The sequence below is a fragment of the Pelodiscus sinensis genome, chromosome 4, assembly GCF_049634645.1.
Source record: "Pelodiscus sinensis isolate JC-2024 chromosome 4, ASM4963464v1, whole genome shotgun sequence".
Classification (NCBI taxonomy): Eukaryota; Metazoa; Chordata; order Testudines; family Trionychidae; genus Pelodiscus; species Pelodiscus sinensis.
Window position 1 is genome coordinate 24654538 of NC_134714.1, and position 26745 is coordinate 24681282.

Below are 26745 nucleotides of genomic sequence, written 5' to 3' on the forward strand. Positions count from 1 at the left end.
CAAACTGCATCGCAGGCCACAAACAAACAGGCTGTGGGCTGCATGTGGCCTGCGGGCTGCATGTTCAGTAGCCGTGTCATAGACTAATTGCCACGCACTGGAAGCACAGTGTGTCATGTGACCCATCTAAGAACTCTACCCCTCCACCAATAGGGATGAGTTCGAGCCCCATAGGACTCTCCCTGTGCAACTATACTGCATTGGCATTAACCCAGACCTAGGGTACCATGACACTGCAACACTAGGTGTCCAACCTCAATTCAAGATGAGATCCAGGATCCAAGACCTATTATTTTGCAGTATAGATGCAGCCACATTTGACTCAGGGCCAGGGAGTCATCCAGAACTATTCCACAATTTCATGGGACAACTTCCTTAATCCTCTGAATGGATGCTTATCGGTTCCAATTGACTGGTAATTGGAGTGGGCTGGAGCATCTCTCCAACTGCGGCAGGCAGAGGGCTGTTTCAGCCTTGCACAGGGCCTGCTGCACACAGGGGTTGCTCTTGTCTTTGGGAAACCCGGGGGCCAATGTCCAGAGCAGCCTTTCTCCATGGGGAGTTCAGCCTGCTGGGGACAAGGGCTGCTCCAGAGGGGGCTGAAAGTCGGCGGCAGCCCCAGTGTGACCTAACATTAACTGGTTAACTGATTAATGGGAATTTACCCATTCTTACTAACAGAAGTGGGTCCAACAAAATGTTACTTCAACACCTTGCCTCAACCCTAGACAAGTCAGTGGCAGTCAAGAGCCTAACTCAAGGCATCCCAAAGTTGCCCAGACCACTACAACTTTTATTATACAAAATACTGTATGAATGTATGAGAGAGTGCTTGGACGATGAATGAATGGTTCTGAGAGGTGCCAGCCTGAGAATACAGCAACAAAGGGCTGAAGAAGGTGTCAGGTGCCAGTGCAACCAAAAGGTGTCAAGTGGAGAAAACCAAGTACTGGAGGTCCACCCTATGAGATCACTGACGAGCACCTGGCAGCCACCCTGGAGACATCACCATGATGCAGCAATTTCCATAGACTGGTATAGGAAGAAATTCCTATAAGAACTGGACTAAAAAACTATGGAATCAGAGTCCAAGGTTCTGCTGCCAGCCTACCAGGAGCTTCAGATGCGCATCTGATCAGGACTTCGCTCCCCACTACCATCACTTGTGTACAGAATACCTGGCCAGTATTCTGTCACAAGCAACTTCCAGGCTGGTAAGTATAACAAATACACAGAACCTGAATGAATGGATGAATGAATGTTTATATGTATAAGGGTTAAGTAGTTAAACAACGTTGTTTGCTTCTATCTTTTCTTTATTTTTTTATTATCTTTACAATAAATGTGGCTTTTTGCCTTATCCCCCTCATAAGATCCTGCTTGCTTTTATTTGGTACAACAACTGTACATGCACATTTATGTAATGTATTTGTGTCAGAAGATCAGGATATGGGCAGTCACACCTAGTGGTCGCAGCAGGTGTCAACAGCCAGGAACTGAAGTCGAAGGTTATGGGTCAGAAGTCGCTAGTATGGTTTCCTGACAGGTATTTTGCTCCATCCAGCTGCATGCGTTCTCCCCTCTGTATGTGGTACTGGCTCTGCACAGACAGCCCATACCACAGACTCCAAGAGAGTCCCCAAAGACCACAAAATCACATAAAGATCAAAGGCACCAGGCCAGCTTTATTGTAAACAAAGTACAGTGACACTACCTGTTAGATTCTAGAGGATACTAAGAATGTGTGCCTGTGACAATGGATACAGTTCAGTCGGTGACAGGAATTCGTCATTGCTGTCTCAGTTGGACAATGACAGCCCAGCTAAGATTTTTTTTCATGCAAAGAAGATATGAAGAAGTTACAAATCACTACTGTCATATGACGGTGACCCATTGTCTTGTACACGGTGGTTCGCCCAAAACAACACTATTTATCATGGTCATTTTAGACTCTGTCCTGGGCCTAGGTTGTTATGCTTGTTAGTGGTGGGGAGTATGTTGGTACCAAAGTGTTTCTTCACGAGGTGTCCTGTTACCATCCCTGTGGAATGTGCTTCCAGCTTGTGCCTAGTACCAATTAGTTTTTTATGTCATCAACCCCATTCACACCAGATTCTTTGAGCAGGAGCCTGCCTCTTGCTCATAGTTTATCTTTGCTTTATATTAGCAAAGTTTTGACCATTGTTGCCTCGTCCTCAGGTCTCACACCAGGCCTGTGATATTTAGGCTTATATTTCACGCCTCATCTAACTACAAGGGTCAGGACTAGAGTCAGAGACCAGGTGCCCAAGCCAAAGTCAGAAATCAACAATACGAGCCAAAGACCAGAACTGGGTGACCTGGAGTAAGGCAAGGTGGGAGCACAGCTGGAACAAGGAGCAGCAATGCAGAGGCAGGACTTGGAGCAAGCTGAGCACAGAAAGGAAGCAGGGGTTAGAGTAAGCTGAGCACAAGCATGTGCACAGAGGAGCCAGTGAATGGCTGCTGTTTGGCTTAAGAACAAGCCTGCTAGCTTCCTTAGCCAACCAGATGGGGTGAGCCGTCAGATGGTCTAGCTGATGCTGCCCAGCTGTGTTCACTAGGCTGGCAGGAAACTGAGCAAATGCAGGTCCTTATACCTGACAGCATACGTATCTTAGGACATTACTGAAGGGATAATGCATCAATGTGATAGGCCAGATTATCATGCCCTAATTTAAGACAAATAGTACTTCGCCCACCATGAGTAGTATCACTGAAGTCAATTGGAACTCTCTGTAAGGGCATGACAATCTGGCCTTACAGGAATATCATATCACATCTTGTCTTCTGCTCGTGTTAACTGGAAGTGATAAGAAACAGAGTTCAGCTCCAGTTGTCCGAAACTCCCTTTCATCCATGTTCATCATCTATTAATTATTGTCTATTTCTAAACAATAGCACTTGCCCAGGTAGTTCTTCGCTCAATAGAGACAGGCCATTCGGAAGCCAGTCCAGTTGAGTACTTTTTGAGGCATGAAGCATCCAGCTAACTTCAGCTGTAGAACTAGTATAGGGTAATGCACAGCTAAGACATAGGACGGTGTGTTAACTCAGCAACATGCACTGGGATTGGAAAGAAGCACAGTATGAAAGTGAGAGAGTCAGACAAGACAGGAGCTAAGGGAAATTTTTTTGGCAAAAATGCCAACTTACCAATATAGAAATGTTTTAGAATTTCATGGAGGTTTTGTTACATTACTTCAACTGAAAACAACTAAAAAGAAAGTTCACAAAAAACAGAAATGTTTCATTGAAATTTTGAAAACCAAACATGTCAATTTTTGGTTCAAAATAACTTTTCATTTAGAAATTTCCCTTAAATTTATTAAAACCCAAACAATTACAAACATTAAAAACGCTTGAAATCAAAATATTTTGTTCAATAATTTTTTTATTTTTTGAGATGCCAATTTAAAAAAAATCATTTTTGCTCATTCCAAAACAATTTTTTATATAATTTGGAATTAACAGCAAATCAGTATTTGCACAGCTGTAGGACAGACAATAGTAGTAGCCTCTAGTCCCGTCTCCTGCATTAGATTTCATATATTGAATCATATTCACTGCAAGAATAACATGCATTACTGCAGTTTAGAGCATGGACGGGGAAAGCAATTTGGATGTAATAGAAATGAACCCAAACTTTCACCCCCCAACCTCACACCAAAACTGCTGTACAAATCTATCCATTGTTTGTTTGACTATTTACATGCAGATATGCCTAGGAACATATGCCAAAATCTTGGTTCCATTAAACTCAGTGGAAAATCTGGACTAGGATTTAGGCATTGTCACAAGTGGCAGAGTAAGAGATGATATTCTTATGGCTTTTCTAAGTCTGATGAGAAACAAGCAGGACCTGATCAAGTCTGCTTTTTGCTAAGCTTCAAGATTCAAATAAACATCCAAACTGAAACTCCCAAATTTCTCCTCAGTAATTATGGGGTGAGCTGACAACATTTTCTATATAGCACCCCGCAGAAGTGACTATAAAAATCTCTAAAATCTGGGAGGAAACTCTACCACAATTATCACTGACTCCACCCTTCCCTAATCCCATTATATTTGGGACCCTTTTGTAATGTTTCGTGGCTTCAATCTGCACGTGACACCATCTTTTGGCCTAAAGGTTCCCGTATCTGCAATTTCAAAGCTCTGTCCTGGCACCAGCTGAAATTCAAACCTCTGAAGCAGTTTTGCCATCACCACTTTAGCCTCCATCTGTTAGGGAGAAAAGAAAACTTTAAATCAGCAGATGTAAATGAGGCTTTGGCAGGAACGATTTAAATTTAAGACACTGGGCAACTCTGTAAAGTACGGAGCTTGAAAAGGACACAGACTACGGTATTACTGTAACTCTGTAAGGGAGAGAGCTGCCCCTGTGAGGGGCGTCCTTCAGTCACATGCAGGTTTCATGAACTGGACACACACGAGAGGCACAAAGCTACGTCCGTTGGTTTAAGTTCCAGGTCTGACTTGGAGAAAAGGTTATTGATCAAACCACTTTAAGGCAGTGCAGGTATAACAGCATTTAGATGAGCCCCAAGCATAAACTCAGAGTGAAGGTCCCACTGCCTGACTCCAAGCTTCCCCTCCCCTCAAGGCCAGCTCCATCCTGGAGTCTCAGATTCCTCCACCCCAACCCTCTGCCTCAGCCGTGTGCCTCCTCCCACACTCAGAACCCTTTGACCCCAACCCTACCACATAAATTTTGTTATATGCACCAATATGAAGGTGATCCACACTGGTGGACATGAAAATATTCATTCTGCTCAGGGTAGGAAAAATTAGAGGCAACACTGGTTCTCACCAGGCAAGCCCTTCCCCACCCTCCCTGTGCAAGTCTGTTCTGGCCTGTGCTCTCCCCACCACTTAAGTCTGTGATGGCTTGATCATTCCATCTGCGGTAATAGTAGTAGTAGTAGTAGTTCCCATAGGGCCCCCAGACTCATTGGCCTCTATGCCTTCAGTAGCTTATGGGTTAGGGTACATACCCATTAGCCGAACCGCGGCGAGCCCCACTCGCCAGCTGCGCTGTCCGGTGATCTGCGCATGCGCAGATCGCTCAAACCCGGCTCTTCCGGGTTACAATCTACTCGCCACAGGTGAGTAGATCGTATTATTTTTTGAGCCCTGCCCATTAGGGATGTAAAATTTATAAAGTTAATCAGTTTACACGGCTTGAACAAGGACATGAACTGGATGGGTTGTTACATTTAACACCCATCGGGTACTTACAGAATACTCTATTAGCCTCATTTAGCATGGATACTATAGTTAACAGGTTTTTTTCCCCTCCATGAAAGCTCATGATACTATCTACATATTTTTTGTTAGTCTCTAAGGTGCTACAGGACTATTGTTGTTTTTAACGTTTTTTTAGTTATGGACTAACACAGCTACCCCCCAGAGAGATTTAAAGTTGAGTTAGTGCTCCTGAAGTGTGTTGGATTAGCAGCATGGGAGACTGGAGAAACAGAAGATTCCACACAAGAACTATAAAGCAGGCAACAGCAAGGCAGTTTTCACAAACATGCATGAGGACAGATCCGGGCATCCCACTTCTAAGGGGAAGAGGCCAGGTCAGTAGTTTTGTCTCTAGGCCAGGGATTCCCAAACTTTTTGACACGGGGACCAGTAAATCCATTTACGAACTTTTGGAGGACCGGTAATGTTCATTTGCATATTTGCATATTCAGTAATCAAATGATGAATATTCAAATAAGTTGTTTCTGGTCCTCCCCAAACCCCCAGTGCCAGCTTTAGCAAACCTTTTGATATGGTCACCCACAATATTCTTGCCAGCAAGTTAAGGAATATGGATTGGATAAACGGACTGTAAGACAGACAGAAAGCTGGTTAGACCAGGGTTTCCCAAACATTTTACAGGCAGTCCCCGGGTTACGTACAAGATAGGGACTGTAGGTTTGTTCTTAAGTTGAATCTGTACGTAAGGCGGAACTGGCGTCCAGATTCAGCCGCTGCTGAAACTGACCACCAGTTCTGACTTACATACAGAATCAATTTAAGAACCCCAAGCGTCCCCAAGTCAGCTGCTGCTGAAACTGATCAGCAGCTGATTCCAGGAAGCCCGGGGCAGAGCAACTCTGCCTCGGGCTTCCTGTAGTCAGCGCTGGTCAGTTTCAGCAGCGACTAAATCAGGACGCCTGGGGCAGAGCAGCTGGGGTGCAGCTGGGTTGCTCCAGTAGCGCCGCTCCTCGGCACTACTGGACCAACCCAGCAGCACCCCATCTGCTCTGCCCCAGGCGTCCTGATTCAGCCGCTGCTGAAACTGACCAGCAGCGGCTGAATCAGGACCAGAGCAGCTGGGGTGCTGCTGGGTTGGACCAGTAGCGCCCAGAGCGGCGCTGCGGGACCAACTGGCAGCACCCCAGCTGCTCTGCCACAGGCGTCCGGAGAAAAGCCTCGTCTGCTGGGGGAAGGGGGGCATACTAGCTGCGCCCCCCCAACCCCAGCAGACCAGGAAGACACGGGCGGCGGACCGAGACGCACCGCGGTCCCGCCGCCTGGGTCCTCCGCGGCTTTGCTCCCAGTCTCCCTGGTCTGCTGGAGACCAGCAGACCAGGGAGATGGGGAGCAAAGCCTCTGAGGACGCCAGCACCGGGACAGCCGCGGGGCGTCTGGGCTGTCCCGCTGCCGGCTTCCCGCGCGGCTTTGCAAAGCCTCGGGGAAGCCGGCAGCGGAGCAGCCCAGGCGCGCCTGGGCTGCCTTGCTGCTCTCCCCCGCCCTCCTCCCCCGCAGCTTTGCAAAGCCGCGGGGGGGCTCGGGCAGCGAGGCAGCCCAGGCGCGCCCCGTGTCCAGCCCAGGCACGCCCCGCTGCCCATGTCCAGCCCTCATTCCGGCAGCCACTTCTCTCCCCCCCCAATCTTCCCCAGCCAGCCTCCAATTCCCCGGTCCAGTGCTTCCACCGGCCTCCCAGTCTCCCCAGCCTGCCCCAATTCCCCGGTCCAGTGCTGCTTCCAGTGGCCAGCTCTCCCCTCCTCCTCACCCCAGAATCCCCTGGCACCTGCACCTTCCCTTACCCTGCACCCTCCTGGTGTCTCCCCCTTTCCTTACTGCCCCTGCCCCCTTTGACCTCTTTTTCCCTAATACCCACCCCCTCAGCACTCTCTGCCCCACCCCCTCCTGCCCCTCTGTGCCCTTACACATGACTTGCTCCATCCTGGCCTTCCTCATGCCCACCACTTCTTTCAAGCCTTCTCCCAGCACCTCCTCCTCCAGCCCCCAATGTCCTTCCCCTCTCCTCTCCTCTCCCAGCATCACCCTGTCCCCCCTCCCACTGACACCTCCCCTCCTGCCCTTTTCCTCATTGTCTGCACTTGGCCCCCTTGCATTTGTCTCTTTCTCCTGCACCCCTGTCCCTTGGTGCCTTCCCCTCCGCCGCTGCCGCCTTGCCACCCAAGCCCATTCCCTACCTTCTGCCTTCCACATTGAGGGGCTGGAGGACGTGCTCAGGCCCCGGAGGCTGGTCCCAGAGGCAGCGTGGCCCCGCCACGTGCCTCTGAAGAGTTTTACAATCCCGGGCCGTGACATCACGTTACGCCCGGGCATCCTCCCCGCCCACGTGCAACGCCGCACATGGGCAGCAGCAGGCAGTGAGGAGGAGCGGCGCACAGCGGGGACGCTCTGGGGGCGGGGTGGGAGGACATGCGGAGAGGGCGGGGCCTGGGTCCGGACCCGCTCCAGGCAGAGCCGGGGGAGAGACCCAGCTCCACATACTGGTGGAGCAGGGCCCCCGGCTCTGTAACTCGCCGGCACTTCCGGGTTCAGGGGTGCGGGGTCCGAATCGGCCTAAGGCCGGCCCTGCTGGCAGCCACCAGCCATGCTGAGGCCCGGTATTTTTTCCCCACGGCCCAGTACCGGGCCGCAGCCCATAGTTTGGGAAACGCTGCTCTAGGCCTCTGAGCCTCGGAATGCCTACTGCAGTGGTCCCCAACCTTTTGGGGCTGCCAGGCACCCGGGGCGGGGCCACACATGTGCTGCATTCCTGGGGCCACCGCCGCTCCTGTGCTGCATGGCCAAGGGTGGGGCTGCCCATACGCCGTGCGCCCGAGGCCGGAACAGCCCATGTGTTGCGTGCCCGGGGGCAGGGCCACCACCTTCCATGTGCTGCTTGCCCGGGGCCAGTGCCGCCCGTGTGCCACGCGCCCGGGCCGGTGCTGCCCATACGCTGCGCGCTCGGGGCCAGCCCCGATCACTCAGTGGGAGACAGAAATGGCCCGGCGGGCACCATGGCGCCCGTGGGCACTGCGTTGGGGACCATTGCTTCAGCAACACGGCACAGCATTTACCAATGAAGCAACAGTTAAAAGGTGTTCAGCTTAACGAAGAGAAGTTTAACAGGTGATCTGACTGTACCAGGAGCAAACATTTTGACACAATCCAATAGCTGGAAGTTGAAGCTAGACAAATTTAGATTGGAAATAAGACAGAAATCTGTAATGGACAATGTGATTAACCACTGGAACAAGTTACCAGGGGCCGTGGTGGATTCTCTATCACTGACAGTTCTTAAATGAAGACTGGAACGTTTTCTAACAGACCTGTGCTAGGAACTATTTCGGGGGAAGTTCTACGGTCTGTGTTATACCACAGGTCAGACTAGATGATGATACTGGTGCCTTCTGGCCTTGAAATCTATTAAAAAGGTGGGATACACCAAAACTTCAGCGGCATGCCTACCTGTGCAAATATCTGTCCAATACAGGAACGAGGTCCCAAAGAAAATGGAAAATAGGTAAAATATGGCCTATAAAGAAAAAAATTACAACATTTATATTGATGGCTGCACTGGGATGAGAGAAGCTGGCTTATAAGGCAAACATGTCATCAAAACTGTCATTTCAATTGCTTAGGAATAATTTCTTTACATCTCTTTAAAGGACCATCTTCTTAACTTAATAGCAGAATGTCTATCTTTGTTCCCATTTCCCCACCTGTTGTATGGGGGAAATGATACTGTCAACTCCTGGGGGCAGGAGCTGTCATTTATTATATATTTGGACAGTGCCAATGAAATGGACCCCATTCAGATTTAGCTTTTGGGTGCCTCTTCAGTCTAAATGTTCGTAATAAGAATAATAAATAATAATAACAATAATAACTTCTTTTGTAAAGTGCTTTGAGATCTGCAGATAAAAACCTGCTATATATAACACAAAATTATTATAAACAACAACACTTGGGTTCATATCTGAGCAAAATACTACAATAATAATCTCATATATTTCCTGTTAAAGCTCTTTTCATAATAGTTACTCAGTAAGTTCTGGTAACATGGTAGTAAAATATACTCACTTTGGTGTATCTTTTCTAAATCGGTCCGGATTAAAAGTCAGCGGATCCTTGAAAAACTTTTCCAGCCTTCCCATGATATACGTGCTGAACTGCCAATAAAATGTGTGTTTACATTACTTATGAGATGCACACTGCTATAGCCTCTATGATGGCTCATGGGTACAAAAAAAGTTCTGATTTGTCTCTACTCAAACACTTTGCACCACCCCTGCTGGACTACCACACACTAGCCCCATTCACACTTTGCCATAACTCTCCCAAAGTCAATGATCTATGCCAGCAGAGAATTCTGTCTCTGCAGTGTCTGACTCCATTGTGGGCGTGGACGTACAACCTCCTGGGTTTTGGATGCAGTCACCAAACTCACAATTAGAGTAGTGTTTGCTGGAATTCTGACACCTTCAATGACATTTTCCTTTCCTGTCCAACGTACAGTCCCTGGAACTGGAGGGTATAATCGGAGGGATTCTTTGAGAACCTGTGTCAGTACAGAGTAACAAAGAGTTAATTATTACAACATGGGAGAAAGGGATATGTCATCAATTCTTCCCCCATAAACTTTCCAATCAGGTAACTAATCAGGAGGGTAAAGTTAGAGAAGTTGATGGCTAAGGAAACAGGATAACTAAACACAGATCCTTCTGCCCTTGTTAGTGTCTTGCATGTAAGGAGACCACTATGAAAATAATAATTGAAAAAAAAACCCAACAACCAAAAGCAGCAAGACTAAGGCCTGGTCTACACTACAGCAGAAGGTCGAATTAAGACACGCAAGTTCAGCTATTTTAATTATGGAGCTGAAGTAAATTTATCTTAAACTGAGTTTCACACTGTCCACAAGACAGGAGGCCAATGAGTGCAAACACTCCCATTGGCTTCTCTTACTCCTTATGAGGAGCCATTGACAGCCGTGTAGGCGGGGGCGCCGATCGCGCCTTCCACCTGGGGCACCAGCTGCCACAGCCGGCCTCATGCCGCTCCTGGGAGTTCATGCTACAGTGCTAAAAAGAGCTGTGTATGATCAATCAAGTAGGAGCTCAGTGTCTAAAACCTGGTCAGTCACCTCAAGTCAGACTCTTTGGGCTATAAATCCATGTTGTCAAAATAAGGGCAGAGAGTCACCTGAAACATATTGTGAATGAGAAACCTAGTTCTGTGGTGTGATAATTAAATTAAACGGGCAAGAATTTTTGTGCAATTTCAGAATGAAAACTCAAGAACATCTTTTTTGTCCAAATTATGCTATCGCCCCCATGCTCAAAATACCCGATTATTTATCAGAGGACAAATACTATCAGAATGAATTGTTGCTTTTGCCTGTGTACTATTAAGCTTGTTCAGAGCCCCTAATGGCCATGCTGTGATAAGGCAAAAGTGCTGCAAAACAAAGGGGGAGGGATAGCTCAGTGGTTTGAACCTTGGCCTGCTAAACCCAGGGTTATGAGTTCAATCCTTGCAGAGGCCATTTAGGGATTTGGGGCAAAAAATTCATCAGGGATGGTACTTGGTCCTGCTATGAAGGCAGGGGACTGGACTCAATGACATTGCAAAGTCCCTTCTAGTTCTAGGAGATAGGCAATCTCCATTATTATTATAAGTCCCTGTGGCCTTGTTCTTCTACTGTACCTGGGACAAGTACTCAAGCTTCCCAAGATCTTCATAGTCAATGTCCCTCTTGGCTCCAATAACCTCATCCACTTCAGCATGAAGTCTAGAGGTGTAATGAAGGATAGGCTGTAGTTATCAACACACATTTCTTGCTAGGCCAGAAGAACAGGGTATTTTTTGTTTTTGTTTTTTGTGTTTTTTTTAATTGTTCATATATTGAGCCTAATTATCCTTCATATTAAATGTCTACCGATTCCAAAGGCTGATTGCCTGAGCACATACTCCAGGATCAGGGCCACAGTAATATGTATCAAGTACAATGCAATCCGATGGCATACATTTCATCTGTAGATAAAACCTGCTTTGTACAAAGGCTTCTAAATAAATCACTTAAATAACTGCACTTAGCCCGGTCGCTGAGAGTTTTGTTTTTTCTTTTTGCTGATTAGAGAGCAAGGCAAAGTTTACAGCCTGCTCTCGTTCCTGGCCACCTAGGGGAGAGCAGAGGAGGAAGGCACACACGTTGTAAACTTTGCTTTCACTCCCTAGTCAGCAAAAAGAAAAAAGAAACACTCAGTGACCAGGGTAAGTGCAGCTGCAGCCCCCTTGCCCAAGATGTCACCCTTGCCCCCTCCGCACTCATCCAATCCTCTGCCTTGAGCCATCTCCTCATACTCCCCAATCTTGACTCCTGCAACCCCATCCCCAAGCTCTAACTCCTGCACCCTCTACACCCAAACCCCCTGTCCTGAGCCCCCTCCTCATAAACCCCAACCTTGACTCTTGAATACCCTTCCCCAGCTCTAACTCCTACACTTCCCACATCCCGACTGTCTGCCCTGAGCCTCGGCCTCATACCCTGTGCCTTGAGCCCCTCATACACTCCAACCTTGATTCCTGGACCCCCACCCTCCACCCCATGTGCTGAGCCCCTCATACATCCAGCCCTGACTCATGCATTCCCATCTCCAGCCATAACTCCTGCACAACCCACACACCCGAACCCGCTTCCCTGAGACCCCTGCAGTCTACCCCATCCTTAAATTTCTTATAGGTACTGTTGTATGGCCAAACATCTCCCTCCCACTCCGACCCTTAGCCTCTCCACAAATGGGGGCAGGTTGTAATAGAACAGTACCTGTAAGAAATTTAAGTTCCTCTCACCCCAGGTTAAGAGCAATGCCAGGTAAATCTATTAGTTATGAATAAAGGCTGGATGGGGGACAACATGCACACCCTGAAATGTGAGCGGCTGACCTTGCAAACTAAGCATGTACTATACATACCTTTCTACTATTTCAGGTTGCCGCCCCAGTTCCATTATTGTAAATGATAATTGATTAGAAGTTGTTTCATGACCTAAAAATATTGAGAATTTGTTCAAACAAATTACTATTCTATACATAATCAAGTGCAGCAATACAACTGACCAGAAAACCAGAGGTCAGATCGAGGCCTCTTAAAAAATTACTTTAAGGTTGTGCTTGGCACCAAACAAAGGAATCCATACAAATGTTGAGATATGCATATGAGACTCTCAACAAGCATATTAAGCTGCAGATCAGACAAATTATTTCTTGTCCTACTTTTAGTGAATAGGTAGAACAGCTGATCCAATCTTCTTCACAGCAGCCCTTAACATTCCTGAAGATTATCAGGTCCCTCCCTCAGTTTTTTCTTCTCAAGAATAAACACACTCATTTTTTTAAAACTGTAGGTCAGGTTTTCTAAACCTTTTATCATATAGTAAACGCTTAACACATGTTTACACAGCACAGTTGATATACTGCAATTTTTCTTTAGTGACCATTTTTATGTTGTGCATACAATTCTTATATAGTGCAGCTGACAATTCTTATATAGTGTACCTGGTCGTAGGATGGAGTTTGGGTGAAGGAGGGTGCTTGGGACAGGGGGGTTGGGCACGGGAGGGTGCCAGATCTAAGCGGTGCTCACCTTGGGCGGTTCCCTGAAAGTGGCTCCCTGTGCATGGTGTTGCTAGTGGATGTGTGGCCCACCTGTAGGTGCTGCCCCACAGTCAGCACTCAGAGGGTACGGGGACAGACCACAGAGTCACCTACCTGCACCTCTACAAGGCACAGCAGGGGAGGCCTGAGGTTAGCACTCCCGATCTCACCCAAATTGGTATTATACCACTATAACTTACAATAGAGTTACCCCAGAGTCTACACCTAAGTGAAAGAGAGAATCAAGCCTTTAGTAACTCTAATTGTAGACCACTCTGAGAATATGTATTCTTTTCAATAGCTTTCTACATGATGTGTCAGAGAATAAAGTAACTACAAACCAGCAACGAAGAAAGTGACAAAGTTATCCAGAATATTTTCATCATCTCTAGTCTCTTCCTGAGCTCCTGCGATAGGAAACAAAATAGTTATAAAAGTTCACTTTGCTCTTTTAATCACATTTTGGGAATATGAAAAGCGAGGGGGCTAGCAGGAAGAGCTCAGGTCATCACTTGAACTCCCCAAGTTCTGATCTCAAATGAACAAAGAGGATTATGTTAAACTCAGAAAGGAGCAAATCTCCTGGACAAATTCCCACTTGTAAACAAACTCCTATAAGGATCTTCAAGCACTGTCTGAACATGTTAGAGAGAAGATTGAGCCTCAAAGTTCAGATCAAGAAGTGAAACCCCACATTTTGGGTGTATTTGGATCCAGTGTTTAGCCCTGCCAAACAATTACAGAATACTGAAATCAGTGAATGTTGAATCTCCTACCTTTCAGGATTTGAGTCAGAATATCTTGTGGAGCATCCTCCCCATTCTGCATGGCCTCTCGCCTCTGCTCAATGCATTCCTTTCCTGCACGGCGCAGCAGTCTCACACTTTCCCGGATCTCCTTTATCAATTTTTGTTTTCTTGGCATGTACTGAATATAAAATTTACTTGGTCATTTTACTAGCTTTACAGCATAAACCAAAGAGGTGTGGAGACTAGGACTTGTCAAAACTGTTTTTAATAGGGTTTGATTAAAAGTTAATGATGTTTTTTTTTGTTAAAAATATTTGCTCTCCCATGGAAAATTGTGATGTTTTTCATTGAAAGACCAAATACTTGAAAAACAAACTATTTCAATTTGGATATGCTGCTGTAACTGTAATTCAGTTCAGCTGCCTCATGCACCATTGCCAAGAACTTCCAGGAAGCATCAAAATGCACCCTCTCCAACAGGATAGTCCAAGGTGCATCACAGGAGATGTATTCTAACCAGGGAATCTGACCTATAGAGAAAAATGGAAGCATAAGGCATCTGAACTTCAGCTTCCATGATGCACTGTGGCAGCATTTTCAAATAGGGTTGACAGATGCTTTAACCAAAAGTACCGAACAACCCCCCACAAAAAGCGGGAAAAAAATTTGTTGAAAAAAAGGGGGAGGAGTAAAGTTATTAAGCAAAAAAAATTTAAAAATGTAAAAAAAACAGCATGGCTCCTTTAAGAAAACGAGGGGCTGGGCTCTGCCTCTCCTAACAGGCTGCTGACGGCCATCTTGCCTCCTTCCCTGCTCCCGGCCAGACAGCTCCCCTGCAGAACCAGGTAAGCAGCGGAGGTCTGGGCCCGATTGTGTGTAGGGTTGCCAGGTGTCCGGTATTGATCTGGACAGTCTGGTATTTTCGCCCCTTGGCAGGGAAAAACTCAAAAATGACTGGACATTTTAAGTGTCCAGTATTTTCTGGATTTTTTTTACCGGACGGGAGCCGAAAATACCGAACTGTCCGGGTCAATACCGGACACCTGGCAACCCTATTTTCAAATTCAACTAGTTCAGTTTTCAGTTGAAAAGTTTTGATATATGAATTTTTTTTCAAAGAAAAAAACCCCCTATTTTCTAAACAGTTCTAGTAAGACAATGGTCCTTTTTTCAGACACATTTATGCTTCTATTCAGAGAATGGGGGGGAGGGGAGAATAATAAAATATTGTATTCAGTGCGTGAGTTTCTTAAAGTGCTAGTGAAATTTTCTTTCAGAGAGGAAAGGAAAGTGACACAGGAACCATCTCAATCTGTTGATCCTTTTTCTATTACAAATGGGCCCAAACACATAACCCCAGCCACCTATGCTCACCAGTAAACACGCAGTGATTATAGCTTCACCATAAAGAGAACACAAACTGAAGTGAGATGCCTACAGACCTTCACAAGTGGGACACGTATCTCCCTCATTCCTTTCATGACCATGGTCACTGCATGTGGGAAAGGTGTCTGGTCATTGTGCAGTGCGTTTAATTCCACACCAAAGGCCACCTGAGGATATTGAGAGCAAGAGGCAGCTATCTGCTGATTAAATCCTTCTGCTTATTGCATCTGTAATTAAAAAACACATGAATAGACCCATACCCTGTCCCTATATCTTGCTGGTACTTTAGGATTAGATCCTGCCTGGAGGCACAGCCCTGAGCAAAGGATGGTATGTAAAACCCAGAACCAGCCCCTGTGAGAAAGCGTGATTCAGAGACACCCCTCTATGTCACACTATCTTCTTTAAATCCCCAGAGGGATATATGCCTATATGAGTTAAAAATCACACCTCCTTCACTGTCCACACAGCCTGAGTGTAACAGCCCATGAGCAACATTTTCAAAATACGCCAAAATTCTATATTCAAAAAGTGCACAGGTAATGTAGGGGCTTCTAAAGTGGGATTTAAAACACTTATGAAAATTCTACCTTCCATTCCTTACTGCACACCAGATTCTGCTGCCCTTGGACAGGCTGAGTGGAAACTTATTCCATGTAAGGATGATAAAATGTGATTATCTGGCTAATCGTATAGTCGGTACAATTTGTATTGACTATACGGCTAGTTGATAAGCACCTCTGCAGAGCCGCAGTGGAGGTAGCTCCAGCAGCTAACTGACCAGTACTGGCTTGTGCTGGTTCCGGAGACACCTGCGCTGCGGCTCTGCATTTTAAATGTAATAAGAGCTTCTGGGCCCTTACAACATTTAAAATCTAGAGGTGCAGCAATAAGTGCGAGCGGGACTGCTTGACCCCGGCTCATGCTGAGTTTAGCGCCCCATTCGTAGTGGACAGGCTTTGCCACTGAGAACAGAGACTGGTCCAGCACCAGTCTCTGTTGATGGCAGTGGCTGCCACAAACAAGGGTTGCTTGGTGGTAGCAGCTACTGTTTGCAGGGGGGGCCAGCTTCCTGCAGAGGAAGTGGGCGGAGGCAGGGGAAGCAGGTGGCATCCCAGAGAAGGTACTGGGGGAAAAACAGCTTTTAAGCTAGCTCTCCCCAGATACAGGCTCCTGTCCCCCTTCCTTGCTGCTTCTCATAGAGGCAGCAAGGGGGGATGCCGCAGAAAGTATGGGGTAAGTGAAGGACTGTATGAGTCCCTGCTTGCCCCCTGCTTCCTGCGGCACTTCTGCTTTTGAAATATACAAGAGCCCCTCAGGTAGCTCTCAGTGGGAACAGGCACAATCGGGGACTGAAGCAGTCATTGCTTGCACCATTTCCCGCTGTGTCTCTGCCTCCCTTGTCCCCTGCAGAGATGGTGCTGGGGCAACTGGCTTTGCTGGCTACTGCCTCTTCTCCTTGCTGCCTCTCTCTGATAGCGGCAGCAGAGGGCAGGAAGTGACTAGTCAAGTCGACTAACCAATAAGCATTTGCTTATCAGATAGTTGATTAGTCACTTATATCCCAAATTCTGTAGTAGTTACCTTACTTCCCATTGACTTCAGTGGGTCTAATTATGGAACATGATTCGACTTTTCCTTTGTATGGGTAGTAGTCTCTCCCCCGAAATTAGACTGGCATTCAGGGGAAAGATTTCTATTTCATAGCTACACTCCCCTGATTTTGGTCTCGTGTATCTTGGAATCTGCACTTCAAGTATTCTCTGTCACACGCAGTGAAAAAAGGAAGTCAGATCATTTGTACCTTCGCAATAACATCCAGAGTCACTCGGCTCATCATGCTCATTACGTCCAATTCAGTTTCTCCATCTGCTTTTTCCTCTAGCTTTTCCATCAGCTCCTCTGCTTTTTCATTAAAGGTTTCCATCAAACCAATCAGGTAGCTGGACAATTGAAAAAATATTATCGATGGAGAATCTTTGTTCTGAGAATAACATTTTCACTTACTTTACAAAGGAAAATTTAGAGAATAACCATTTTCAAATTATATTTTAAACTACCTGCATACATTTTGCATATGAAAAAATTCCTAACTGTCAGGGTGGTCAAATATTGGAATAAATTGCCAAGAGAGGTGGTGGAATCTCCCTCTCTGGAGATATTTAAGAACAGGTTAGATAGACATCTGTCAGGGATGGTGTAGACAGAGCTTGGTCCTGCCTTGAGGGCGGGGGGCTGGACTCGATGACCTCTCGAGGTCCCTTCCAGTCCTATTATTCTATGATTCTAAGATTTTTTCCAAATTAAAGAAAACAGTGGCTATATAAGCATGAGAGAATTGGCAAAATTCTCTTTGCCCTACCTCTGTGGACTTCAAATCCTGTTAGAGAGAATAATAACCATCAAACAAATCACTTTCAGAGCAAATGGTTGGATTCAAAGTCCACTGAGGTCAATTGGAAAGACTCTCACTGGATCAGACATGAAATGAAACATAGACTTAGCTTTCCCTCATGCACATGCAAAACTAAACAAAAAACCTATGGACTAAAAAAGATGTTTCTCTGACAGGCTGGAAGCTAATGAGACAAGTGTTATTTGATGTTGTTTTTTAGATACTTGAGTGGTGCTCAGATTTCAAACAGTGCAATCGCTAGCAGTCTGCATAGTGAACTCTGTAAAAACTGCTGCTGCAACTATTACCATTGAATTTACACAGATGTAAGTGGGAGAACCTAATTCATCACTATTTGCTGCCTATGCAATTTGATCAATTATGATTGCCATGAGAAAATGCATTACACTTTGGATAAAATGAGAATTATACACTCAATGACCTCAGCCTACTTCTAAATTTAGAGTAAGTGTGTGGCGGAGAGGGGGAGAGGGGAATTTGAAACATTTTAATAACTCTCTGGAAACAATAGGGATCTAATCTCATACAGAGATTTGCCTTACATTCGGCTGAAAGCTGGATCCATAATTCTCCGTTGCTTGTGCCAGTGATCATGGTTAAGATCAGTTACTAAGCCATTCCCTAGAAATCTAACAAAAAGATGAGGATTAAGGAAAAGAAAACGTTTCTGCTGAGGGATTTGCTATGAAGTTTTCAATTCTTTAAAGCTAGATGTATAGCAGCCTTTCTCTATCTGCCCGAACTCTCATTAGCCTGTGAGGCTTTATAATATGGCAGTATTATAAAATATGTTCTTTTCTGAGGAATCATCAACTTAGTCAAAGAACATTGTTTCACTCATCCCACTGGAGGAGGAAGCGACTTTCAAAGACATCTGTATTTGTACAGTAGCTAGCACAACTTGGCCTTGATCCATGATTGGCAGCTTCTAGACAATGCCACCCAGGAAATAATCATCTGAAGTAACACATTATATGTTTCAGTAGATCATATAGGGCAGGACAATCCCCCCCTCTATGATTAAAACAGCAGCTGAATGGCCCTATGCAAAATGGGAACAATTCAATAATATAAAGGGCAACTAGTGATTGACTGATTTTTTTTAAATAGTCTTTTGCAAACTTTATCTGCTTTGGGTTCAGCTTACAGAAGCCAAATTGTTCTGAGGCTAGGTGCATCCCCATGGGGGAGGGATATGAAAGATAAAGAATTGCCATGCATACTTTCTATTGTTCCACTCGCAGGCGGGAGAACCTTTTTTGGGTCGGGGGCCACAGACCTAATCAATTGGGGGGCACATACAATTGAGAAGCAAAACAAACTAAAAAGCACAACCCTCCTTGATCTGACCCCCAAAGTGAGAAAGGGAAAAAACCTCACAGAGGTGGCCCCCAACTGAGGAGCAGCAAAAAAAAAAAAAAAAAAAAAAAAACAACCACTCTCCTAATTCCCCTCAAGGTTCAGTGTGTGGCCTAGGGCCAGATTAATTCTTCCAACGGCCTGGGGTTAGTAGATTTTGTCGAGCCCCCCTAGTCTCTGGAGTGGGGTAAAAGATGGGGGATTCAGTATGCTGGAGGAGGCTGCCAGGGAGCAGGCTGGGGGTAGGAGTGCAGGGTCTGAGCAGGAGGTAGGGTACAGCAGCAAGTTGGGGTGAGGGTGTAGGGTCTTGGTGGGAGAGAGAGTGCAGGAGCAGGCTGAGAGTGGGAGGCCGGGTCAGCGAGGGAGGGAGGGTGCAAGAGTGGGCTGGGGATGTGGGGGATGGGGTTTGGAAGAAGGGGAGGGTACAGGTGTGGACTGGAGGTGCAAGGTCTAGAAGGGAGGGGAGGGCGAGAGGGGGTAGGGGATTGAGGTACCTCTCTGACACAGAGCCTGCGGGTCAGATCCAGCCCATGGCTTGCTTTCTTGCCTTGATCGGTCCCATGAGGTTTGGGGTTCCCCTTTCCCCCATGCAGCAGGAAATCAGGGCCCGTTCTCCAGTCACAGCACTGCCACGTGGCTCGAGAGCCAATGCTGGCTCCCCACGATGGGGTGGGGAAGAGTCCTGAGTCTTACAATCCAGATCAAGGCAAGCCATGGGCTGGATCTGACCCACAAGCTGTAGGTTCCCCACTTCTGCACTAGGAAGGTACTTGTTTCTATGTGAGTTTCATCAATATAATGGGTACCTAATGTAACGGGGGCCATATGTCCAATTGTGATTGGAGTTGAGCCATGGAAGCCAATTTAAAGTCAAATTTAGAACAGATCAAAGCAAATTTATTCCTTTCCTCCCCTTTTATTCATTTCTAATTTAGTTTTATCACATATTGTTTTCAGAGCTGGCCTACCTCGTGCCAAATATGGTATAGAGACTGCTATATGTTTTTCGATCCTTCGGGTACTGTGGCATTGTCAGGAACTCCTAAAAACAAATCCCCCAATCAGGAAATGTACAGTGCAATTAATTTCCCAGACTGTAAAAAGTCACTGAAACATTCAATACTTTCTTTATGTTATTAAAAGTCCTCAGATAAAGGCTCCAGAAATCATATAAACTTGCCCACAAGCTGTTAGGAACTCACTTGTCTGCCACCTAGAATGACTGTAGATCACTTGGCTCCCTCATCTGTACACTTTCAGAACTTAAGAATTCTTTGTGGTCCAGAACACCTTTCCTCCAAGGATCTGAAAGTACTTTACAAAAGTTGCACAAATCTAACACCACTATTATTATTACTAATAGAAATGTAGCCGTGTTAGTCTGGTCTTGCTGGAAAAAAAAAAAAAAAAAAGACAGGACTATGCAGCATTTTGAAGCGCTGCATAGTCCTGTCTTTTGTTTCACTGTTATTACTGTGATTCAGAAGGGGAAACTGAGGCACCCAGCAGTTATTGGACTAATTTCTGAAAGTGCTGAACACTTGCAGCTTTCATTGACTGCAGCTTTCATTGACCGTAGCTTCTGTGGGCATTTGCCACTTTGGAAAAAAGATGTCACAATTGATTTAAATTAAAGCTATGGTATAAGTCAAATGGTACAGAATCCTGGCATCCTGGCTCCCTAATCTTATACCTCAAACACTGCCCAAAACCCATTCATTTTGGAGAAGGAGAGACAGCAGCATAGATGGAGAGGATGATTCACACAGTACCTTTACTCCTTCAGGACTCAGAATCAAAAGCGAGACTCTGTGGAAAGCATTAATACGCACAATGGGGCCATACTCCTCTGCCCTATAAGAGAAAGGGCAGAGAAGAATTATAATGCAAAATAATACATCAATCATGTGTGAAATGAAAACACTCTCAAATAGGGATGTAAGTGGCTAGTTGACAATCCGATAAGCATAAGCTTATCGACTATCGGATAGCTTATGCTTATTGGATAGTCAACTAGTGATGAGACTAGTCGCTTTGCCCCTCTTGTTGCCTCTATCAGAAGGAGGCAGAAACGTGGGGGAAGCAGGAGTCCATGCTGGGGGGAGCTGGCTTAAAAAACAATTCCCCTCAGCACTGTCTCTGCGGGGAGGTGGGGAGGTAGAGGCACAGTGGGAAACGGTCTCCGCTCGCGCAGCTTCTGCTGTGTCTGCTTTTGAAATGTACATTTCAAAGGTTCATGTGCTGCAGGGAGCGCAGGGCCAGTGGGAGAGCTGGGGTGGTTCTACGCTCCCTGCGGGGCTTCCTTTTGAAATGTACATTTCAAAAGCAGAATTGCAGTGGGGCTCTTGTAGATTTCAAAAGCAGAATCGCAGCAGAAGCGGTGTGAGCGGAGACACCCTTATAGACTAATCGAATAGTGGATGGAAATCACATCAACTATTTGATTTCTCAATTAATCTAAATGTAACGTCCCTACTCTCAAAGGAACACAACAGGGAATAATGAGCACTGCTACTATCACACCTACGTAAAGTAGGCATGTTAGTGTGCAGTCAGTCATTCACACAATTAACTGATAAGCCTAGGCAGCATGGGGGGAGGAGGGGAGAGGAGTCAGCACTGCAGGGGGCTAGGCAGGAGTCAGTGCTTGGGGGGTTTAAAAGCTGGCTCCCCATGAGCACCGGCTCCCATGGAGACACCTGCCCTCTCCCTCCGCCCTGCACTGCTGCCTCTGATGGAGAGGCGGCAGCGCAAGTAGTGAGGAGGGCAGGAGGGAGCGGGTACACATGGGAAGCCGGCTTCCAAGCTGGCTCCCTGCACATATCACCTCTCGCGGAGCTGCGTGCTCAACACACTGCTGCTTCTTTATCAGAGGCAGCAGGAGGGGGCAGGAGGGAGCCAGTGCTCACGAGGAGCCATCTTAAAAGCTCCTGCCTCTCTCCCCACCCCCATGTATAAACGTGTAACCACTAAAAAAATGCAGCGGTTACACCGTTACACAAATATACATTAGTTAACATCCCTAATGTAAAGCATTTACAGCAAGACCTTTGTTCTGTTCTTGACTCTGTCAAGACCTATTGAGTGACTCTGGGAAAATCGCTTAATCTCTTTTTGCCTTGGTTTCCCAATTTATGATGAAGATTAATGATGCAAGCATGTCCCTACCTCCTGCATAATGCTGAGTGGTTGGGCAGTCCAATAAAATAAAAGAGTTATTGAGAGATAACATTTTACCATTGTATGAAGAGATCATGAATCAATTCATTTCTTTTGAATAGTCGCCAGATGATTGGCAGATGTCCCAGTATAAAGCTGAAGAAAACAAAACTTTCAGTAGGAGTAGGCTCTTAATAATGGCTTATTTTTAATCACATGAACAATGATTCAGATCAAAGGGCTACAAGGTGAGAGGGATGTGGAAGTGTAACCATTTATACAGTTAACTGATGAGCCTGGGTTCATTGATTTAGGTGCACGGTTACACACAACCCCTCAACTCCACCCTGCCGCCTCTGTGTGAGAGGCAGCAGCACTGGAGGAAGGCACGAGCCAATGCGTGCAGGCAGCTGTCTCCTAATCTGGCTCCCCACGCATATCAGCTCCAGCAGGGCAGCCTGCCCCCGCCCCCACATTGTTGCCTCTGTGTCAGGTGGGAGCTGGTGCACGCGGGGAGCTGCAGGGAGCTGGTTTAAAAGCTGGCTCCCCACAGGCAGTGGCTCTGGAGAACCGACTGCCCCGCCACATGTTACTGCTGAAACTTTCAGCAGTTACAATTTTACGATAATAAAAACATTTTAACATCCCTACAAGGGAAATAGAATACTCATTAAACTGGCTAACACCTACTGTCCACAATAATGATACCAAGATAAGGAAAGGTATGTACTAGCATGAGACACTTATCCAAAAGAATGTCAGTTTGGAAAGACATCTATTTTTCCATGTTTTCCTTTATTTTTTGTATGTGAAATAAACCTTTGACGGGATAAGCAAAGATGTAAGCCATACAAGTGAGAAAAATGGCACAAACCCCTAATGCAAGCACTGCCTTCATGGCCTATTCAGCAGAATGCCATTTTGATCTAACTACAAGCAGGATTATAACTGGCCTACCCCTAATATTAATTTGTAGATTCTGAAAGGGCAGACATGATCATAATTGTAGTTACACAACCAAACTTGATATCCTTGCATGCCTGCTTATGCAACAGAATGCTATTACTGCCTCTGCTCACATGCTAGTACATGCCCAATTTACTACTGTACATAGTCCCAAAGGTAAGGTTAAATAAACAACCTCAATACCACTACATGGTTTGTTTCTCCTTGTGATAGCAATGTCATTTTGGAGTTACAGGCCTTTTTACTATTGTTCATATCTGTTGATACTTGTTGGGTTTTTTCTGTTTTTGTTTTTTGTTGTTGTTATTGTTGGTTTGGGGTTTTGTTTTGTTTTTTTGCCAAACCAGAACCTGCACAGTAATGAAGGAAAATGCTGTAACAGGTGAAACTATTATCATCTGCTATGATCCAAATATTTCTGATATGGCCAAAGGCATCGGAGAGGGCAAATTTGTTGTCAATCAGGGTCAGTTTAAAGGCAGCGTATTGATGAAAATAGATCTTAAAACATAACTGGCACAGTAGCCCTGAGATAAGAACAAGGAGCCAGAAGTTGCATACCCAAAGTGTTCCCTTTGCTAGTGTTTGATGTTTAGGACAATGGTAAGAATGTTTCTGGTACACAGAGGAATAAGAATAGGCTGATGGTGGAAACCAAGGGTATGTCTACACTACCCCGCTAGTTCGAACTAGCAGGGTAATGTAGGCATACCGCACTTGCAAATGAAGCCCGGGATTTGAATTTCCCGGGCTTCATTTGCATAAACTGGGCGCCGCCATTTTTAAATCCCTGCTCGTTCGAACCTCGTGCCGCGCGACTACACGCAGCACCAACTAGGTAGTTCGGACTAGGCTTCCTAGTCCGAACTACCATTACTCCTCATTCCACGAGGAGTAACGGTAGTTCGGACTAGGAAGCCTAGTCCGAACTACCTAGTTCATACCGCGTGTAGCCGCGCGGCACAGGTTTCGAACGAGCAGGAATTGAAAAATGGCAGCGCCCAGTTTATGCAAATGAAGCCCAGGAAATTCAAATCCCGGGCTTCATTTGCAAGTGCGGTATGCCTACATTACCCTCCTAGTTCGAACTAAGAAGGTAGTGTAGACATACCCCAAGAGACCTACATCTACTGCCAGGCAGCTCTTCCATTGATTATGACCTTGGTCAAGTCATTTACTTAACGTCTTAAGATCTCAGTGTTCCCATCTAGGGATGTGAATGGTTAACCGGCAAGAGTCACCCTTGCTGGGTGATGCCCACCAGTTACGGTTAACTGGTAAGGGGCAGAGCAGCCCTGCCTAAGCTCATTTAAGTGGTTAAACATGACAGAACTTACATCCCTACAGGTCCCACAGCAGCCCCTCCTCCTATTTCTTCACTAGGCCAAACGGTTGTGACATTAGCAGGAGAGCAGGGTTCCTGGCACCAGGCAGGTGCGAAGGGAGGACCCGCTCCCCAGGGGACCAGGCAAAGGCGGCTGGGGCTGTATGTGCGGAGCGACTGAGATGCCCGAAACAGCAAGATCCCTCCCCTCCCCCGCGGGGCAGGCTGCCCCCCCTTACCTCTCTCTCGGGGCGCCGGGGATGTGATCGTACTTGGCGTGGGTGGCTGCCACGTAGCAGCAGTAAAGGCCGAAGGCCAGGAGGCAGAGCGAGAGCAGGAGGAGCAGCAGGGCCCCCAGCCCCTCCATAGCCGGGGCCGGCTCGCTGGGCAGCCCCCTCTGGCCTCTTGGCTCGGCTGGGCCGGGCGGTTTCCGGCTGGCCGGGGGAAGGCAGCAAGCCCCGCAAGGCGGAGCTTACCCAGCCCCGGCCCGCGGCCGCCCTGCCTCCCGGGCTGGGGAGCGTGGAGCAGCCTGGCCGCGCGCGGGGGAGGGTGCCTGGGGCTCGCTGCTCGTCTCAGCAGCGGGCGCGCGGGGAGCGGTCCGCGCAGGGCAAGGGCAAGGGCAAGGGCGCGGGGAGGTGAAACGCAGAACGCCCCCTCCCCCCCACACACAACACACGTGACTGTACTACCAAGGTACATGAACTTGTCCATTGCCTGGAAGGTTGGTCATTCACTGTGATAATAGGCTCTACTTAAGGCTTTCCAGGTGCAGGCTAGTAAATCATTTCTGCCTTCTTGATGTTCATTATGGCTACGTCTACACAGCACAATTATTTCCGGACAAGCTATTCTGGAATATTTGTTCTGAAATAGCTTATTTCAAAATAGCAAGTCTATGCTGCAGGAAAACCTCAAAAATTAATCCAAGGCAGGCTTCCCTAATGTAGATGTGCTATCTCGATTTAGAGCCCCAGGAGGAATAACAGAATGGCCCTGGTGAGGGGCTGTTTCAAAATAGCAGAAGTGGAGCATCTAAATACACTTTATTTCGAAATAGCTATTTCAGAATAGGTGTTATTGTTCATATAATATGTTTTACAGAAATCGGAATAAGCCATCCCTTATCTTGAAATTATTTCGAAATAATGTAATTGCTGTGTAAATGCTCACGTAGTTATTTTGGAATAATGGCCATTGTTCTGAAAAACTTTGCTGTGTAGATACACCTTATGAGACCAAAGTTATCATAAACTGAAGAGAAATAGTCCATATTCTACTGCATGTCAGACTCAGATTTGGCATTCAGGGAATACCGTATATTCCGGCGTACAAGACGACCTCTGATGTTAAAAAACATCCCCCAAAAATCGGGGGTCGTCTTGTACGCCGGATGCCCCGCCGCCGGAGCCCCTCCGCGGCTTTGAAAGCCTCGGGGGAAGCCGGCGGCGGGGCATCCCAGGCGCGCATGGGCTGCCCCCCCGCCGGAGCCCCTCCGCGGCTTTGAAAGCCTCGGGGGAAGCCGGCGGCGGGGCATCCCAGGCGCGCATGGGCTGCCCCCCCGCCGGAGCCCCTCCGCGGCTTTGAAAGCCTCGGGGGAAGCCGGCGGGGGGGCATCCCAGGCGCGCATGGGCTGCCCCCCCGCCGGAGCCCCTCCGCGGCTTTGAAAGCCTCGGGGGAAGCCGGCGGGGGGGCAGCCCAGGCGCGCATGGGCTGCCCCCCCGCCGGAGCCCCTCCGCGGCTTTGAAAGCCTCGGGGGAAGCCGGCGGGGGGGCAGCCCAGGCGTGGGATGCCCCCCCGCCGGCTTCCCCCGAGGCTTTCAAAGCCGCGGAGGGGCTCCGGCGGGGGGGCAGCCCATGCGCGCCTTGGATGCCCCCCCGCCGGCTTCCCCCGAGGCTTTCAAAGCCGCGGAGGTGCTCCGGCGGCGGGGGCAGCCCAGGCGCTCCTGGCGGCTTTGCTCCCGGTGCCTCTGATCTGCTGGGGACCATCTCCAGCAGACCAGGGACACCGGGAGCAAAGGAGGCGGAGGGGCGCTGGGGTATAAGATGAAACCCTATCTTTTAATTAAAAAGATAGGGGGTCGTCTTATACACCCAGTCGCCCTATACACCGGAAAATACGGTAGTCGTCAGCAAACAAAATCAAACACTTCCCATACTTTTGTCCTACAGTGTGGACTCAAGGCACTCAGTATTATTGGCGATGTTCTTGATAGCTCTGTGCTTAGAGCATCATAGAAGTTCTTAATATTTCTGGTTGATTAGGTTTGAATGTATCTGCCTTGTTACTTAGCCATGAGTACTGTGGGATTAATAAACAACACAGCAGTGAACACAGAAGTATTAAACTGCCACCTAGTGGAGTTTTGGAGAATTTGTTAGATAAAATGAAGTGAGGGGATGGATTATGTAATATCTTTTACTGGAATAACTTCTCTTGGTGAGACCAAAGTTATCATAAACTGAAGAGAAATAG

At 47.1% G+C, this 26745-nt stretch overlaps 1 protein-coding gene across 2 annotated transcripts; it reads right to left on the reverse strand.

Annotated features, from left to right (window-relative positions):
* Nucleotides 1-1659: 1659 nt before the first annotated feature.
* LOC142818183 (cholesterol 24-hydroxylase-like) lies at nt 1660-24895 on the reverse strand. 2 transcript variants are annotated; one of them, XM_075926593.1, is made up of 15 exons: nt 24513-24895; nt 22062-22139; nt 20597-20678; nt 19793-19866; nt 18008-18094; nt 16854-16992; nt 15106-15216; nt 13691-13841; nt 13256-13321; nt 12234-12306; nt 10966-11050; nt 9707-9817; nt 9340-9428; nt 8725-8791; nt 1660-4242 (listed from the first exon to the last, which is right to left on the reverse strand). In XM_075926593.1, exons 1-15 carry the CDS (start codon nt 24638-24640, stop codon nt 4081-4083), a joined length of 1503 nt encoding a protein of 500 aa, XP_075782708.1. In that variant the 5' UTR covers nt 24641-24895; the 3' UTR covers nt 1660-4080. The 2 variants fall into 2 exon arrangements, with proteins under 2 accessions (XP_075782708.1, XP_075782709.1); XM_075926594.1 differs by lacking the exon at nt 22062-22139.
* Nucleotides 24896-26745: the final 1850 nt, after the last annotated feature.

What these genes read in the sequence shown, in the direction of transcription:
- LOC142818183 (XM_075926593.1), bottom strand. Translation starts at nt 24,640, where the DNA reads ATGGAGGGGCTGGGGGCCCTGCTGCTCCTCCTGCTCTCGCTCTGCCTC. An exon ending in CAACCTGAAATAGTAGAAAG is followed by an intron (nt 11,051 to 12,233) that starts GTATGTATAGTA and finishes TTACACCTCTAG; the next exon opens with ACTTCATGCTGAAGTGGATG. An exon ending in TTTAGAAAAGATACACCAAA is followed by an intron (nt 8,792 to 9,339) that starts GTGAGTATATTT and finishes TTTTCTTTATAG; the next exon opens with GCCATATTTTACCTATTTTC.